The following is an 18,873-nucleotide window of genomic DNA, read 5'->3' as shown; positions in this document are numbered from 1 at the left end:
CAGCTCTCAGTGAACTCCCACCCACCATCCAGACACCCTGCTACTACAGTTCATCCCTGAGGCCTCCTTGGACACCCCATTCATGTCCACCAAGACTGAGCATCTTCCAGTCTGGAAGCTCTTCCCTATTTCTAGACCCTGGAACCCTCATCCACTTGGCAAGTTCCCTGACCCATTTCCAAAGTACTGAGGCTGCCAATGTCTGGAAGCCTTCCCTTACTATCCCACCATCCTGACCTTTCAACAGTGCACAGAGCATGCAAAACCTACCATTCACCAATCTACCGAGCCTCAAGCTCCCTTTCCCCAGAACGTAAGTACCCCTCTATCTCAATCACCAGTTCCCAGAGCCATGAGCCCCATATTGGAAGCTATGCTATCCATCCTCAGTGCTTAAAGTCTCATCTAGAACAGGGAAAGACAATGAATGAGATCCAGTGTATCCCCTCCGAAGACAAGGTCAGGTCCGAGGTGGGAGGGCCAGGAGACTGCAGGAGGAAGGGAAGCAGGGACCATTCAACCCCTCTCACCTACGACAACACCAGGCCCCTGAAAGGTGGACAGCAGAGGCTGCCCGGCCACCCAGAATGGACGTCAGGACACAGTGCGTCCAGGGCCCAGAGTGAAACAGTCACAGCCCCAGTGAATGCTGGGGATAAGCCGCCTGAGGCCTGCACTGTGGTTGGCTGGCTGTGGGGCCCTGGACTGAGAGGTGTCGGAGCCCCTGTGGCCCCAGTTTCTTCCTCCACAGAGTGGCGGTCACAGGCTATCTCTCACCGCACCCCATTCGTCCTTCCACTCCAGTAGCATTGTGCCCAAATGCTCCCCCATCCGGACCTCTGTCTCCAGGCCACCCTTCACTTTTAATAACTAAGAGGGGCCTCCTTTCTTCCTTCTCATTGGCTGGCGACCCTTCCCACCCACGGGCCTTGAAAGCCTCCTCAAGTTGAGGCCCCTACCGCCTCTCCATTCTCAAGGGCACGCGCCCCTCCCGGCTTTTGGAGTCCCCCAACCCTATCATGGGAACTAGGGTTGGCCTTCTGTCTGGATGCTCCTACCCCTCAACCCTGACAACAGCCTCAGTGACCTAAGATCCGTTGCTTCATCCCAATCCCTGCCCTTGTCCCCAGATTTGTCCTGCTTCCCTTCCTCAGGGCCCCAAACCCTCCCATGGCCCCCAAGGCTCCAAGGGACGCCTCCCCGACGCCCCCCCACCCCGTCCCCGCCCCTGCCCAGCCCAACAGACTTCCACTTCCCGAGTAGAAAAGATTCACTGCAAATTTGCTGAGGTCCCGTCCTACTAGGAGCAAAGCTCCGTGGGAGGCTGCAGAATTCTCTGGTGAACGCGGGCTCCACTTCTGCACCCCCGTTTTTAGTTGTCAGAGCTCAGGCGGGGCCCTTAACTTCTCTGGGCCTCAACTTCCCCTCCTCTTCTCGCTCGTGGACTAACAACCCCTCCTGGGTGGAAGAAGGAGCCCAGCGGAGGCTCCGCGGCTCACCGAGGCAGCGCCTGAGGCAGAGCGAGGCCCAGAGCTCGCACCGGCTCCCGCAGCCAGGCCTCCTTGCCGGCGGCCAGGTAGGTCAGCGCGCGGGTCGGGGCGCCAGGCACGGGACCGGCCGGCCCCAGCCGCATCCAGGCCCGGGCGGGCCGCCAGGTGAGCGCGCCCAGGCGCTCCAGACGCGTCGCTGGCGGCCTTGCGTCCAGCCGGCGGACTTCGGGTCATGGAGCCGCGCGCGAGGGGTGCCACGGACCCTAGGGGGAGCAGAGGAGGTACGGGGGTTGGGTGGGGAGGGACCGGGCGCGTCCCTGACACCCCATGCCCCGCCTGTCGGCTCCTCACCTTTTCCTTCCGACAGGTGGTAGACAAAGCAGCCCTGGCGCCCAAGTGGCGGGCGGGTGCCCGGTGGCTGGGGTTGGGCTCCAGGTCCCCGACCCGCACCCGCACCGCACCGCACCGCACCGCGGGACTGCGCACCAGACCCGGGGGCTCTCAGGAGTCTCCGGGGAGATGTGCCAGAGGGGTCTGCCCGGGGTCACTGGGGACCCTGGCCACTCAGGGCCCGTAGTGAATTGCGGGGGGTTAGGCGGGGGCCTCCGGGGATAAATGGAGCGGCAGTTGGGGCTATGTGGGCCATCAGGGTTGCCTAGGAGATCTGGAAGGGTGCCGGGGCCACAGCGGGGGCAGACCGTCTTCTGTCGGGACATCTGGGGGAATCTGGGTCCCTCTCGCTACTGTGCGGGAAGAGTTTGGAATCTGGGGTTACGAAGGGGCAGTTGGAGACCTCCAGAGATAGTCCCAGAGTGTTGGGACGTGTCCAGAAATATTTCGGTCAGCTATCTCTCTCCAGGGATATCGTGGGCGCGGGCGGGGGTCCGCGGGCATACCCGCGAAGGTGGGGGTTCGCGGGAGTTGAGAGGGGCCTGCGGAACTATCGAGGGAGTGGTCTGGGGGTTCCGAAGGTCTTGAGGGGCATTCTGGGTTTTCGGACGTCGGGGAGCGTGGGGGCTTGCGGAGGCTTGGGCGGGCGCTGACCTGCTCTTTCCACCCGCGCAGGTCCGAGCCTCCCCCTGCGGTCTGGCCCCAGAGCTCGGGAGCTCCTGGCGCGCGCCCCCTGGCGGCCAGAGCTGTGGCCGACGTGGCGGCGCTGGTACGCCCCAAGGCCGGAGATTGTTGCGGGGGTGGTAGGGCGGGGCCTCTCGGTGGGCGGGATGTGAGTGGGGCCGGATTCAGGACTGGCAGAACCGGGATTGCCGGTTACTTCTCTGGGTGGGGCCCGAGGGTGCGACGGGCGGCGGGGCGGGGCTCGGAGGGCGCTTCGAGGGGGCGGAGCCTTGGCGTTATCCTAGAATATTCCTCCGGGAGGTGATCCTGGAAAAGTGATTGCGGTACGTTAATGTCGCATTGGCTAGTTGTTGGTGCAGGGCTGGATGGTAATCTCTGTCAGTGGGGGCTTTGTATGGCATTTCTGAGGAGGTGGGGCCTGGAGAGTTTTGGGGCGGGCAGTTGGCTGAGGGACGGGCCTGGATAAAAAGTACATTCTATGGTGGTGGAGCCTGTAAATGCCGGGGGATGGGACTCGAAATGTCCGGAATGGGTTTAACTTTACAGGTCAGGACCCCAATCTTGCATTTGCACCCATCTCCTCCAGGAAGGAGGGTGTAATATGAGGAGCAGGATCTTCACCTTATTAGATGGATGTAGGAAGGTCTGGAGGTGTTTTCAAATAGCCGGGACCAGGAGAGTATTTAGGAAGGGTGGGGGGAAATCTGGGTAGTTATTCATGTGAGTGACACTTGGAGAATTGCTCGTTGGGGCACTGTCTAGGCAATTAAATTGTGGTCCAGGCTGGATTTGAGTCGGAAGAGCCGACTCAAGTTTAGAGGATTGCACCTAGGTTAGGAAAGTCACCAACAGCGTTCTTAGCCTCTTCCTTCCAGCAGTCTTTAGCATGTGATTCCTAAATGAACAGGACGATTACGTGTGAAGAGGCACTTTTCTCAAGACGCTCTCGTCTCTCATACAGAATTCTGGTGTGGCAAATACAGAAAAATGTGGGAAAACCTGTGGATACTTTTGGGGGTACTTGAACAGTCCCTGGTGCTGGAGACTTCCTTAAAGAATTTTGGTAGCACAGGTTGAAGGAGAGGGTGGTAGATGACGATGGGAGCTACAGGAGAGTAACCAAGGAGCAGGTTGAGAATCCAGCACAGGCCCTTAGTATTGCGTGTCTCTTCCTTTACTTAAGTCTTTGTAATGTTTTTTCAATAACGTTTTGTAGCTTTTGCAGTACAGTTTTCACAGTTCTTTTTATATTCTGGGGCGCCTGGGTTGCGCCTCTGCCTTCGGCTCAGGTAATGATTTCAGGGTCCTGGGATCGAGTCCCGCATCAGGTTCTCTGCTCAGCAGGGAGCCTGCTTCCCACCCCTCCTCTCTGCCTGCTGCTCTGCCTACTTGTGATCTCTCTCTCAGTCAAATAAATAAATACAATTTTTTTTAAAAATTAAAAAAAAATATGGGGTGCCTGGGTGGCTCAGTGGGTTAAAGCCTCTTCCTTCAGCTCAGGTCGTGGTCCCGGGGTCCTGGCATCGAGCCCCACATCAGGCTCTCCCCACATCAGGCTCTCTGCTCGGTGGGGAGCCTGTTTCCCTTCCTCTCTCTGCCTGCCTCTCTGCCTAATTGTGATCTGTCTGTCAAATAAATAAATAAAATCTTAAAAAAAATAAAAAATAAAAACCTATTCCTGGGTATCTTATTATTTTAAGACTACTGTAAATGGAATTATTTTCTTAATTTCATCCTTATTTTATCTATAGAAACACAATGGAATTTTGTGTATATTGATTCTGTAACCTTGCCAAACTTGTTTACTAGTTCTAGTACCCGCTAAGGGGCAAAAAAGTCAACTAAATGTGAAGATTTAATTTTTTTAAAGACTTTTTAGTTATTTATTTGACACAGAGAGAGAGAGAGAGAGAGACAGTGAGAGAGGGAACACAAACGGGGGGGGGCGGTCAGGGAGAAGCAGGCTTCCCTCTGGGCAGGGCACCGGATGCGGGGCTCAGTCCAGGACCCTGGGATCATGACCGGAACCGAAGGCAGATGCTTAAGGACTGAGCCACCCAGGGGCCCCAAAATTGGTTTTAGTAAGCAACTCATAAATTGGTGAGCATCTGGCCTAACAGGTAGAGAGGAGGTCTGAGAGGAGGTATACAAAATGGAAGGTGGTTTTTTTTTAAGATTTATTGATCCATTTGAGGGAGAGAGAGAGAACATGTGAGCAGGGGGAGGGGCAGAGGGAGAAGAAAGCGGCAGACTCCATTGGGCATGGAGTCAGATGCAGGGCTCCATCTCAGGACCCTGAGATCATGACCTGAGCAAAATTGAAAGTCCAGTGCTTAAGTGAATGAGTCATCCAGGCACCCCCAAAATGGAAGGTTTTTATATGAAGGAAGATGGGTCAAGAAATTGTTAGCAACAGTAAAGAAAGTACTGTTTCAGGCAAGGTCGCTTCCCCTTATGGGGAGAGGTAGGACAAGGGGGTTCTTACCATCCAGATTACCTGATCTTGCTTTGGGGAATGAGAGGGCCCCATGTGAGAGGTGACCTCTTTGGTGCAGACCAGAAAATTCCAGATTGATTGGTTTAAAATTCCACTCCTGAAGAGGTTGAAATTGCAGTTAATTCTTAGTTTGCTGTCCTGAGGGCAAGTGACTCCACCTTGGGCCTATGGCTTTCTTTTTAACACTCCCAAGAATTCCAAAGGAATTACACCAAAATTCTGATGTGCTTCCAATAATAAAACAAAGGAGCACTCACCAAACTAGTACTCACTAAGATAAATGAGTACTGACCAAAAAAAAAAACAAAGTCTTTAGGGGCACCTGGGTGACTTAGTCATTGAGCTTCTTCTTTTGGCCGGGTCATGATCCCGGAGTCCTGGGATCAGAGCCCCACATTGGACTCCCTGCTGGCAGGAAGCCTGCTTCTCCCCCTCACTCCCCTGCTTGTGTTCCCTCTCAAGCTGTGTCTCTGTCAAATAAATAAATAAAAATCTTAAGAAAAGAAGAACAAAAAAAAACCCAACATAAACAATTGAAAAAGAAGTCTTTAAACAGATCCTGAATAAAGTCAGAAAACTCAACCAAAGGGAGGGAGTTCAGAATCTTAAAGGAGACTCACCAACCCAGAAGTAAACTGTAACTCATATAAGTGATTAGGGCAAGGGGTTCCATGTGGGTACCTCACTTGATTCCCTGGATTATCATTCTTTGGGGGTCATCTCTTTTGGCCCCCACTTCTGACTCCAAGGAATGTCAACCTAAATAAAGAGGTAAACTGAGGCAAGCTCACAATGATGAGTTTATTTAGGAATAGCAGAGGAATTGGAATTTGGGACTCATCTGTAGCTTGCTATAGTTCGGGCGTCCAGTGTCAATCTCTGATATTCCCAAATTAACTAATCTTTTTGAGCTTGCCTCAGTTTGCCTCTTTATTTAGATTGACATTTATAAAAGCTGCTTTGTAGTCTTAATCTGCTAGGTATCTTTAAGGATGCCCAGGGCTTCTAAGCCTGGAAATATGGCCACGAGATTGATTATTGTGCTTCCTGTTTTCAAGACAGGTCCTGTGACCTGTCATGTTATTCTGCTTTCCAAACATTGTGACTATGTCCCACTTTAATTTAAGCATATTTACAGCTTTACATTTAGAGATTCTAGTATATGTGTTCCATCTAAGGAATGTGCTGTAATTCATTTACCCTGTCCCCTTCTGTTGTTCATTTAAATGGTTTTCAATGTTTTGCTACAAGAAATAATACCATGATGAATCTCATATAAAGATCTTTTTTGGGGCACCTGGGTGGCTCGGTGGGTTAAGCCTCTGCCTTCAGCTCAGGTCATGGTACCAGGGTCCTGGGATTGAGCCCTGCATCGGGCTCTCTGCTCAGCAGGGAGCCTGCTTCCCCCTCTCTCTCTACCTGCCTCTCTGCCTACTTGTGATCTCTCTGTGTCAAATAAATAGATAAAATCTTTTTAAAAAATCTTTTTTGGGGGACACCTGGGTGGCTTAGTCGGTTAAGCGACTGCCTTTGGCTCAGGTCATGATCCTAGGAGCCCCTCTTGCTCAGCAGGGAGCCTGCTTCTCCCTCTGCCTGCCCTTCCCCCTGCTTGTGCTCTCTCTCTCTCTCTCTCTCTCTGACAAATAAATAAAAATCTCACCAAAAAAAAGGAAAGAAAATACTAGAACTTCTATTTTTAAAAAATATTTTGGGGGGCACCTGGGTGGCTCAGCTCTCTGCTGAGCAGAGAGCCCGATGCGGGGCTCGATCCCAGGACCCTGGGATCATGACCTAAGCTGAAGGCAGAGGCTTTAACCCACTGAGCCACCCAGGCGCCCCTTTTTATATATTTTTAAAAGACTTTATTTAGTTAGTTAGAGAGAGGGTGTGTGCACAAGCTGGGGGAAGGGCTGACAGGAGAGGGAGAGAAAGAATCCCAAGCCAGTGGTGCACTGGAGCGAAGAGCCCACGCAGAGCTCTTTCTCACAACCCTGAGATCACAACCCAAGCCGAAATCAAGAGCCAGATGCTCAACCAACTGAAGCATTCAGGCACCCATACAGATTTTAGTTTTTAAGTAATCTCTACCCCCAACGTGGGGCTTGAACTCATCACTCCGAGATCGAGAGTCCCATGCTCTTCCAACTCAGCCAGCCAGGTGTCCTGAGTATAGAGATTTGTTAAATAAACTTAGAAAAATCTTTTCACACATCTTTAATGATTTCCTTGGGATGAATTTTTGGCAGATATCTCGTATTCTTCTGGTGACTAAGTATCAGTCTTCTAATTTACAAGCTCTTTTTTTTTAAAGATTTTATTTTTATTTATTTGACACACAGTGAGAGAGACAGTGAGAGAGGAACGCAAACAGGGAGAGTGGGAGAGGGAGAAGCAGGCTTCCAGCTGAGCAGGGCACCTGATGCCGGGCTGAATCCCAGGACCCTGGGATCACGACCTGAAACGAAGGCAGACGCTTAAGGACTAAGCCACCCAGGCTCCCCTAATTTACAAGCTCTTAAAGATGTATGCAGGCTGGGTCTGAGGACCCAGAGGGGTTCCCGCAGGACCAGCCAAGAGAGTCCTTGGGTCACACAGGATAGAAATCAAATGTGAGCCAAGAGGATGTAAGAGCAGAGTTTATTGAAGATATAAAGAGTACAGATACAGAGCATCTGGGAGACTCAGAAGGGAAGGAGAGTGTCTTGTTTTTGCTTGGGTCTGGGGCTTTTATTGAGGATTGTAGTCTCATGTAAATGTCCCCTCAGACACACACAAACTGGTCAGAACTAGAAGGGTCCAGGTGTCCTCCATAAGTCACTAATAGGGAGTCTCGGCATCAAGATTCTAGCTCCGGTGGTCTAGAATATACACATAATGGCCTCACCTAGTCATTTCTTAGAAGTTATCTATTGTGGGGTGCCTGGGTGGCTCACTCGTTAAGTGGCTGCCTTCAGCTCAGGTCATGATCCCAGAGTCCTGGGATCGAGCCCTGCATTGGGCTCCCTGCTCAGCGGGAAGCCTGCTTCTCCCTCTCCCCCTCCCCCTGCTTGTGTTCCCTCTCTCACTGTCTCTCTCTCTCTCTCTCTCTGTCAAGTAAATAAATAAAATCTTAAAAAAATAAATAATATAAAAAAAAGAAGTTATCTGTTGTGCCGGAAGACTCCAAAGAAATCATTAACTCCTTGATCCTTACAAAGTGAGAACATACGTTGTTTGTATTACAAGGAATGTGTAAGGCAGGTGTGCTGATCCTAGCAAGAATAGAAGCAGGAAAAGGGGTAAAACAGCAGTTCAAAAAACAGCCTTTCATGGGGCCCTTTCATTTTCCATCTCTTAATGGTCTGACACAAGAGGAATCTGTCCCATTAATCTTTCAAAGCCTTAGAACCTCGCTCTCACAACATATTTAATGTTGGTAATATAAGCAGAAGTAGTTAGGGATCCCTGGAAAAAGAAAGATAATGGCATAGCTTTTTTTGACATGAGAAAAGTCATGTTAGGCCCCTGATCGTCTTGTAATTTATGCCCGACCAGCACTACTTACCCAAAGCACATTTCGTGTTTTTTTTTTAAGATTTTATTTATTTAGTTGACAGAGACAGCGAGAGAGGGAACACAAGCAGAGCAAGTGGGGGAAGGAGAAGCAGGCTTCCCTCTGGGCAAGGAGCCCGATGCAGAGCTCGATCCCAGGACCCTGGGATCATGACCCAAGCTGAAGGCAGACGCTTAACCAACTGAGCCACCCAGGCGCCCCTAATTTTCTTTATTTTAAAAGACTATGTATTTGAGAGACAGAGAGAAAGAGGGATGACAGGGTGGGGGGGCAAGATAGGAGATGCAGACTCCCCGCTGAGCAGTGAGCCCAATGTAGAACTTGATCCCAGGACCCTGGGATCATGACCTGAGCTGACGGCAGACGCTCAACCAACTGAGCCACCCAGGTGCCCTCAGCTCGTCTTGATCTCAGGGTTGTGAGTTCAGGCCCTACCGTTGGGCTCCATGCTGAGCGTGGAGCCTACTTAAAAAGAAATTATCAACAACAACCCCCCCTCAAAATACTACATGTAAGATGAGAAATATGTGTTAATCTACTGTTTATGTTATCATTAAGCTTTCCAGTTAACAGTAGGTTGTTAGTAATTAAGTTTCGGGGAGTCCAAAGTTACTCAAATTTTCACCTGTGGGGGCAGGGGATTGACCCCCCGAACCCCTGCATTGTTCAAGGGTCAATTGTGTGTGTGTGTGTGTGTGTGTGTGTGTGTAAAATATCTGTTTAAGTGTTATTGTTCCCCACTGGAATATTTAGAAAGGAGGATGTCTATTTTATTAATATCTGAATCCAGAGCTTGTGTGTTAAATCTGGCATTGGTAGGCACAATTTAAATGTCTGTTTGTTATTGTACACAACTGGCATTCACAGATTTTTTTTTCTTAATGATGTATTTTATCTACATTTCCCCATACCAGCAGGGCACAGTAACATGCACACAGTAGGTAATTAATAAATACTTGTTGATCTCCTATAGGAAGGAGTGCCTGGCAAGAATGAATCTACGTCTGCCCCACCTACCTCACCCAAGAACTACATTTCCCTTTATGCTTGGCGCGACGCGCTCCTATGAAGTGAAAAGGGCGACAATTACTTTCTAAGGCCCCTTTTTCAACTTCGCGGCTGATACCGCAGTGTTATGTGGGAAAGGTAGTTCTAGCGCTCGTCCTCTGGCCCTGGTCAAACTGAGCGCAAACTAAACTTTCCAGCAAGCAGCGCACTAGCCTGGGAAAGGGGGGCAAGATGGCGGATGCCGAAGAGGACGCTTTGCGGCCGTCGGGATCCTCCGCTGCCCCAATTTCATTCAGTTTCAGTCGCACGTCTGCCCGGAGACGGCTGGCGGACGACGCGGGTGCGGCTCCAGAGGAGAAAGATTTCTTAAAGACCGTGGAAGGGAGGGAGCTGCAAAGGTGAAGCGTCGGGTCTTTCATCCCTTGGAGTTCGGTTCGGTGGGTGCAAGCGGGAGGGTGGAATGTAAGTTGATTGTGTTGGTGGCAGTGGTCTGGAACGCCCGAAGCACAGCTTGGGGAAAGTTCGTGGAGGTGAGAAGGAGGCAGTATTGGAACAGGAGGGGTGGGGGAATTGGGCCTGAGAGCCGTGGCGTTTGAGAAAAGAGGATGTATTCCTGAGAGGGGGTGTTTAGGACTTGAGGAACCTGAGATGTGTGCGTTCTGAGAGAAGGAAAAGAGTGAAGAGCGAAAGGACCCCTAGTGTCTCAGCCGAAGCGGTGAAGCTTCTCTAGTATGGGGAACGGGGTGGAATGGGCAGATTCAGGTTGGGAGAGGCCATCATCTGCTTAATTCAGAAAAGAGAGTCAGGGGCGCCTGGGTGGCTCAGTGGGTTAAGCCTCTGCCATCAGCTCAGGTCATGATCTCAGGGTCCTGGGATCGAGCCCAGCGTCTGGCCCTCTGCTCACCGAGGAGCCTGCTCCCCCCGCCCCGCGCCTGCCTCTCTGCGTACTTGTGATCTCTGTCAAATAAATAAATAAAATCTTTTAAAAAATTAAAAAAGAAAGAAAGAAAAGAGAGTCAGAGGGAGAGGCTTCCAGAAGAAAACCAGCCATCTAGGAGATTGATGTGGACCCTGGATCTGGGGAAGAGTCTGGGCTGAAGACGGTGCTTTGTGAGTCATCATGAAGGTCATGGAAGTGAGTCTTGGGATGAGCAGAGGAGGGTCCAGGACCGAAGGCTGATTCCTCAAAGGCACTGACATTTAAGAGTTGGGGGTGAGGGAGAGAATCCCAAGAAAGCACCGTTAGAGGCCTTACAGGAGAGTAGAGGGTGTGGTCCATCTGGGGTCAGGGGTGAGTTTGGCTCTTTTGTTTTCTCTGGAGGGAGGAGTGTGGCTCAGAACCCACTGACCATGCTACTCTCCCAACTTGACGACTCTGTGTCCACATCAGTGTGAAGCCCTCAGAAACCCCCAAGGAACTCGTCATCCCTTTGATCCAGAATGGCCGTCGCAGGCAGCCACCGACCCATGCTCCTGGGCCATCCGCAAATACTGAAGCCTTGGTGGATGGGGTGCTGTCCCAGGCTGTGAAGGAGCTCATTGAGGGTGAGTGATCCTCTTTTCGCTTTGCACCAGTGAAGGAAGAGGGGGAGGAAAATGGAAGGATAGGGTGGGACCTCATTGCACCCTCCCATTCTTCCTTAGACTCCAAGAAGTCCCTGGAGGAGAGAGAGAATTCGGGTGTCGACCCCACGCTTGCTATCCCCATGATCCAGAAAGGATGCGTCCCTAACGGGGAAAGGGCAGACAGCGAGCCCCGGGCTGAGACAGTGAGCTGGCCCCTAACTCCTCCTACTCCAGCCTCTCTTTGCCCCGTCTGCCAGGCTTGCCTCTCTGCACATAGCAGGGAAAGTCTGTGTGTGTACTAGAGGCCGCTGCCTATCTTTCTTTTTGTGCCCTTTTTTGGAAGCATTAACAAATGAATCCAGATGCTGAGATGTGGAGAACACTTGCATTCTGGTTTTATCTAAGCAAGATGAGGAGCTAAGGGAATAGGAAATGCAAAGATCCTGAGGGTAGACTCAGCCTGGCATGTTTAACAACACCAAGGAGACCAGTGTAACTAGAGTGGAATGAATGAAGAGGAGGAGGAGACGAAGTCAGACGTGGCGGGGGCTAAACTAAGCAGGGCCTTGTGGACCATGGTGAGGACTTTGGCTTTTACCCTGAATGAAATGAGAGCCATGAGAGGCTTCTGAGCAGAGCAGGATCAGAGCTTAAGATTTGACAGGATCTCTCTGGCTACTATGAGCAGAATAGAGTAGTAAGCAAAGGCGGAAGCAAGGAGACCAGTAGCACGGGCTGGAAAGGATGGCCTCTCAGACCAGAGTGGTAGGAGTGAGGCCTGGAAGGACAGGTCAGCTTTAGTGAGTGAAGGAGGTGCAGGGTGGGTACTAATGGCAGCAGCAGCCTGAGCAGTGGCACAGTGGCAGTGGGTCAGTGTGGTGTGGGTCCATCAGTGAAGCAACCTGCAGCGTGTCTAGAATGAGTATAAAGAATTGAGGGGGGATAAAAAGGAGTCGAGAGAGTGAGGATGGGATGTGTCGATAACAGGGTACTTCCCTGGGGTGTGTCTAAAGAAGCAACCAAGTCTGTCTGTCATACCCATGGACCCTCCTTTTCACCACTTTATTCACAGTTTTTAGCAATGCTTCTTTGGGGCCTAGTTCTCCCACAGCCCTAGATCACCTCTTTCAACTGAACTGTTCTCATTGGCCTTCAGCTGTCTTCTGGTTTCTTTCATCTTTTTTTTTTTATTTTTGTTTTAAAGATTTTATTTATTTATTTGACAGAGATCACAAGTAGGCGGAGAGGCAGGCAGAGAGAGAGAGGAGGAAGCAGGCTCCCCGCCGAGCAGAGAGCCCAGTGTGGTGGGGCTCGATCCCTGGACCCTAGGATCATGACCTGAGCCGAAGGCAGAGGCTTTAACCCACTGAGCCACCCTGGCGCCCTGGTTTCTTTCATCTTAAAAAAGACCTTCACTTCACTTTCCATCCTGTTCCCGCTTTGGCCTCATTTCTCTCATTTGCTCTCCTTCCCCAGCCTGCAGCATCTCAGTGGGTCACAGTTCCATCCATCCTTCCTCTCACTCAGCCTAAAAACCTTCGAGTCACTCTTGACTCTCCTCTTTGTTTCATACACCATATGCAGTCTTTCAGCAAAATCCTATCATCTCCCTTTGCAGAATACATCCAAAATCTAACCACTTCTCACCAGCACCTACCTACCACTCTGGTCTGAGCCACCAGCATCTCTCATCTGGACTGTTGTAGTAACTTCCTCACGGACCCCCTTTTGGCGGCCCCCCTCCTACAGCTCCAGTCCAGACCTCCTGATCAATCCCTCACTGCCCCTCTCTGCCTCCACATCTCTTTTTCAGTCAGGTTGACTTTCATGATGCTCTTCCCACATACCAGGCTTGCCCTGCCTCAGGGTCTTTGGTGTTACTGTTTTCTCTGCTTGGACTCCCTGGTAAAGAAGTACCTGGTAAAGAAGCTGGTAAACTCCTGGTAAAGAAGCACCGAGGATCACCCATTGGGTGTTAGTAAGCATGCTTCCAAGGGCCCACCATGGGCCCAGCCTGACCATCCTTTCTCTGCTGAACCTGTAGGTGCCGGAGGAAGCTGATTACGAGGCAGTCCCCGTAGAGGCCTATGGGCTGGCCATGTTACGAGGCATGGGCTGGAAACCTGGCGAGGGCATTGGCCGCACCTTCAATCAGTGAGTTCTAGGGTAGGGGCATGGGGCAGCAAACAGGGCAGTGAACAAGACCCCCATGGGTTACCCGCCCATCCAGAACCATCCAGGCACGAAGAGGGCATATTACCACCCTAAGTAATTCGGTAAGCCTTTCCACTACTGTTTCGGTCTTGTGTTTGCCCTTTGAAACTCTGTAATGGGATCCCGTTTATGTATTGGTTACCTTCCTGAGTATCAGCTTCCTCGTCTGCAACATGGGGATAGTGACAATACTGACTTCCCAGGTCTGTTGCAGAATTATGTGAAATTATCCACATAAAGTACTTAGAGCAGGGCCTGGCCCCAGATAAACAGATGAGACGTTTGCCATTATCACACAGATTTAGGAGCCCTTCTTCTCAGTTCTCAACTCCAAAGAATTCTGAAAATCACACATTTTTTTCATAAACCACTTAGCCAAAGATGACCTGAATTGATGCAGAGCATATTACAGTTGATTTCTCCTGCTTGGTATGAGTATTTGTATGACTTCCCCTGTAGAAATATTATTAGGATATTTGAATTCAGGGCTCTGCCCCAGATCCCACTATAGATAATATGTAGTAGATGGTATACCCAGTGTGTTATTAGGTTGAACCAAATGAAATTGCTATCTCTATAGATCAAAAACAGTCCTAATGTGAGATCGGGAAGGATATTCTTGAACATGTTGACAGTTGGGATTTGGGTGGCATTGGGCGGGGGGACATGGAAGACTTGCGTCTCTCTCTCACCTCCCGTGCCCCCAGGCCAACAAGCTCACATACTGTGTTCCCTGCAGAGTGGTGAAGCCCCGTGTCAACTCACTGAGGCCGAAGGGGTTAGGGCTGGGCGCCAGCCTGAATGAGGTCCAGGCCCTGGTCTTCACTGGCACCCACCACCTACCAAAGCCAGATGAGAAGCAAGAGAAAGATAAGGAAGACCAGCCTCAAGGACTGGTGCCTGGAGGGGCTGTGGTGGTTCTCTCTGGCCCTCACCGAGGCCTCTATGGGAAGGTAAGGAACCAGGCTATGCCTAGAACCCAAAACAGGCAGCAGAGAAGATTGATGGGAGGGGTCAGAGGGAGGAAGAATTGGGTTTAGGATGGAAAGGCTGGGTGGGGGTCCTTGTCTCTGAGGCCTGCCTGGCTTGCTGCCTCATTTGGTTAACTCAGAACCACTTGCTGGGCCTTTCTCGGCCTCGGTTTCCAACCGAAAGAGGGAATGACATATGCCACGTGTTCCTGAGGCTTAAATTCTTTAAAGTTTATCCTAAGCACACAGTCTGGTGGGGGAGACATATGGACCAGGCCCATTTCCAGACCTTGGGCCAGTCTGGTTGGGGAGACACAGGGGTCAGGCCTATTGGAGGTAAGACTAGACAGCTTGGTCCTAGGAATGTGGGTTTAGGGGCACCTGGGTGGCTCAGAGGGTTAAGCCTCTGCCTTCGGCTCAGGTCATAGTCTCAGGGTCCTGGGATCTAGTGCCTCATCGGGCTCTCTGCTCGGCAGGGAGCCTGCTTCCCCCTCTCTTAAATAATCTTTAAAAAAATAAAAGGAATGTGGGTTTAGTCCTTTCAACCCCTGCCTAACTTCTTCCCCCCAACACTTCAGGTAGAAGGTCTTGATCCTGACAATGTCCGGGCCATGGTTCGCCTGGCCGTGGGGAACCGCATGGTGACTGTTAGTGAGTACTGCCTGCGGCCTGTCTCCCAGCAGGAGTTTGAGAAGAACTCCTTGGATCTCAGTGAGTGAGCCTCTTACCGTGCTGGGAGAGTTGGAAAAGCATTCCAGGGGTTGGTAGGGCCTGTCTCTGGGGGCAAGGCTTGGGCGGGGACAGGTGTCAGATCCGCAGAGGGGAAGGGCAGCGGTCTGCCTGGCACGTGTGATTTCTGGTCAGAAGTCAGGAGGTGAGAATGAAGATAAGTGATTTGAAGAAAAACTGATGCTGGCGCTTTAGCCTCTTTCTGAGAGAGAAAAAACAGGTTTGGAAACCTATGCCCGTCTTCAGGAGGTCTCTCTGTTCAAGGTGATGAGCCTCTCTTCTTCTAGATCGTGAGAGCAGCTGGGACTAGGCCATGACCAAGGAGGAAGGCATTCTAGGCATGGCAGCAGGATGGGAGCAGTTTGGCAGATGGGAGACTGGTGCTATCAGAGCTCTCAGGTTTCCCTAGCCCACACTAGGGAATGGTGCCTCAGATCAGCACCGTGAGCACATGCTGGAGTGGCTGAGGAAGGTGTCCTGAAGGAAGCCCAGCAGTTGAGGGGAAGGGGAGAGCCTTCTAATGGCAGCGACAAAGTTGTGATGGTGGGAGGGAACACTGAGGCAGCTGGGAGGTGGCCGGAGGCCAAGGTGTAGCCTCCCTGGTAAGAAAGTGGCGCACTGAGGCTCTTTTCTGGTTCTCCTCCACATACCCTTGTACAGGCCAGATGAACAAAATTTCCCCAGGACAACAGAATGGAACAGCTTCGTCATCATGGAAGGCCCTCCGGGATCAGGAGCTCCCCGGCCGGCGGGAAGACTCAGAGAGGAAGCGGAAACACTTTCCCAACCGGTGGGACCCTGGGCATCTGGGATGGAGGGAGAAGGCAAGGCTGTGGAAAGGTCCTAGCAGCCAGAGAAGGCTTCCAGGGCCAGGCAGGCACATAGAAGAAACTAGGGACGGCACTGTGGGTGGGTGTCACAGCCGCAAAGGTGGGGTGACCGGAACATGCCTCTGATCAGTGAAGCCTTGCGTTGGCCCCTTTTTGCACAGAGAGGGGGAGCCTGTAGCCAAGACTGAGAAGGTCGGTTCCCGGAGCCAGCACTGGTTGCACAGGGACCTGCGCGTGCGCTTTGTGGACAAACAGCACAAGGGTGGCCAGTATTACAACACCAAGGTGGGAACCCTGCATCCTGGTGCCCCCTCCACCCCCAGGGACTAGGCCTCGTGAGTTTGACATTCTCACACCCCTGACCCTCTCCCCAGATGACGATTGAAGATGTCCTCAGCCCAGATACCTGTGTGTGTCGAACAGAGGAAGGCCGGATCCTGGAAGGTGAATGTGAGGGTGACCACTGGGTCGTTACCCTCCTGGAGGCCAAACGGGAAGCCTGTCTTCGACCAAGAGGCTGGCGTGGGCAAAGGCTGGGGGTTGGGCAGAACTCGGGTATTTTGCAAGGCCCAGAATCTTCTGACGGAACACGAGGCGCTTCTGAGATGGTGATTATCTGAGCTTCTCTCCCCCCATGGGCAAACACTGGCATGGAAATGAGCTGTTTTCTCCCTCTGGGGACCGGGCCCTGTACGGATTGTACGGAGCTCCCCGTGCAGGGCAGGCGGCTGACATGCCCACAGTAAATGGGATCTGTTGTCGTCACCCATCATCTTCATGCATAAGTGCTCCCTTTTTTTTTTTTAAAGATTTTATTTATTTATTTAACAGAGATCACAAGTAGGCAGAGAGGCAGGCAGAGAAGAGGGGGAAGCAGGCTCCCCGCTGAGCAGAGAGCCTGATGCGGGGCTTGATCCCAGGACCCTGGGATCATGACCTGAGCCGAAGGCAGAGGCTTTAACCCACTGAGCCACCCAGGCGCCCCATAAGTGCTCCCTTTATTAAGTTATTTCTAGGACCTGCTCCTTAGGTGTCCTTACCTGTGAAATGGGGTGGTGGGACCCCACTTGTCAACAGGGTGCAGGGTGTCTCTGGGGAATACAGGAAAGGCCTTCTGACAGGACCCTGGGTGGGCTGGCCCTGGCTGAGGGCCTCACTCAGTCCCCTTTCCTCATCTGCAGGCGTGAAGGAAGGCATGTTGGAGACCCTCATCCCCAAGGTCGAGGGCAACCGGGTGATGGTGGTGCTGGGGCCACAGGCTGGAAGGGTGAGTCCCAGACCTGGGTGTTGGGGGGGTTGGGGGCAAGCCAGGGCTGTCTCGGTGTCTGGGTTGGCCTTGCTGACTCTACCCGCCACTGCTCCAGGTGGGCCGTCTGCTGGGCTGGGACAGAGAACGGAACCAGGCTCTGGTGCAGCTGCGGAGAGAGAATCAGCTGGTGGAGCTTCACTATGATGCTGTCTGCCAGTACACGGGCCCCAGTGACTCAGACGAAGACTGACCTGCAGCCCCACCCCCGGGCTGCTGTCAGCTCTGTACAGTGTGCAAAGCCTCTCTTCACAGAGGTGGGGAGGTCGTCATTCTGCCATCTGCTTGCACTGCAGCTCCAGGACAAGGACAGGGACGGGGCACGAGACAGACGGACCAGAAGGGAGGCTCGAAACTGACCGAGTCTTTTCCAGAAGTTAGCGTGTAATAAAAATCATTTCCCAAACTTAGCAGAATAATGAAATCGTAAATGTGTGTTGAGCTGAGTGGAAGCGGGAGCTGGGCTGACTGCGGTGGGAGCCATGCGGGGCTTCAGCCCCACCGCCCTGTGAGGCTGACAGACAAGCCAGAGGATCCGCCTGCTCACGAGCTCATTCTCAGAACACCGAAGCTATGAAGTGTGTCCCTTGAGCAGATACTAAGGAGTCTGGAATGCCGCGTCTCTGCACAGCTTTCCAAGCGAGAATCCCAGCAGTGGCTCTGCTTTTACTCTTGGTCCAGATCAGATGTCCAGAGGCTATCTTGAGCTGGTGACGAGAGAGTACAGAGGAAAGGGAGGCTTCTACCCACAAATAGGATGTGTTTGCTCTACCTCCCAGAGCAGCCAGTTAACTTTGGGGCCCCCATTTTAGTCCCCAAACTTAGGCTTGATGGTAAAAAATTTTGTGTGTCCCGGGTTAAACTCTGATTCCTCCAGGTAACTGGACTCTGAGAAAAGTTATTGTCAGACAGTCCTTAAACTTCTTCCTGTTTAACAGGCTGAGATAGAAAAGCAGCAAGGGAAGCCAGAACTTTAGGTACAATTGCTTCTAAATCACCCCCGATCACTAAGTTGTTGATGTAATAAATGGCATTGGAGTTAGATCTACGTCACTGGTATAAACTCATGACAGGTCAGAACATGGCACAGCACTGAGGAATTTTTTTTTAAATAATTGAATTATCACAGTAAAGTTCTTACAACTCTCTTTTTCTGATTAAATCTTTTTAAAAAAAATTTTTTTAACTGTTGAAGTATAATTGACATCCAATGTGATCTCAGTTTCAGGTGTACAGTGTAGTGGTTTGACAATTCTATACATGACGCCGTGCCCAGCATGCAGAGTGTCCTTACCAAACGTTATAAAAACATTACCGACTCTTTTCTATGGTATACCTTTCATCTCCCTGACTTATTTATTTATTTGTTTATTTGTTTACTTATTTATTTATTTTTTGGTAACTGGGAGTTCGTACCTCTTAATCCCCTTCACGTATTTTGCCCATCTGCCCTCCTCTTGGGCAGCCATCCCCCAGAGCATGACAGTAAAAGCTAAGCTGCTGTCCCTGCCAAGCAGAGGCCGACTGCGGCTTTGAGCCAGAATTGAGCAAGTACAGAAAAGCAGTGAGTTGGCCAAATCAGCGGCCATATGCCAAGTAAGGAAATGGATGACCAGAAAACCTTCCAGTCTCATA

General features: G+C 51.4%; 1 protein-coding gene across 4 annotated transcripts; it reads left to right on the top strand.

Annotated features, from left to right (window-relative positions):
- The first annotated feature begins 1,272 nt into the window (after positions 1–1,272).
- Positions 1,273–18,386, top strand: GPKOW (G-patch domain and KOW motifs). Of its 4 annotated transcripts, none has more exons than XM_080794744.1 (12): positions 1,273–1,576; positions 9,588–10,020; positions 11,013–11,167; positions 11,267–11,391; positions 13,233–13,342; positions 14,142–14,355; positions 14,952–15,084; positions 15,763–15,892; positions 16,094–16,217; positions 16,307–16,376; positions 17,114–17,199; positions 17,297–18,386. In XM_080794744.1, the coding sequence occupies exons 2-12, from the start codon at positions 9,854–9,856 to the stop codon at positions 17,429–17,431; spliced, it is 1,449 nt and encodes a 482-aa protein (XP_080650870.1). In that variant the 5' UTR covers positions 1,273–1,576; positions 9,588–9,853; the 3' UTR covers positions 17,432–18,386. The 4 variants fall into 4 exon arrangements, 3 of the variants coding, with proteins under 3 accessions (XP_080650870.1, XP_080650868.1, XP_080650869.1); XM_080794742.1 differs by having other exon boundaries at positions 1,568–1,771; XM_080794743.1 differs by lacking the exon at positions 1,273–1,576 and adding an exon at positions 2,811–2,887.
- Positions 18,387–18,873: the final 487 nt, after the last annotated feature.

This window comes from Martes martes (genome assembly GCF_963455335.1).
Source record: "Martes martes genome assembly, chromosome: X".
Taxonomy (NCBI): domain Eukaryota; kingdom Metazoa; phylum Chordata; class Mammalia; order Carnivora; family Mustelidae; genus Martes; species Martes martes.
The sequence above is the reverse complement of the archived record's forward strand: the minus strand, read 5'-3'. Positions and strand labels throughout refer to the sequence as shown.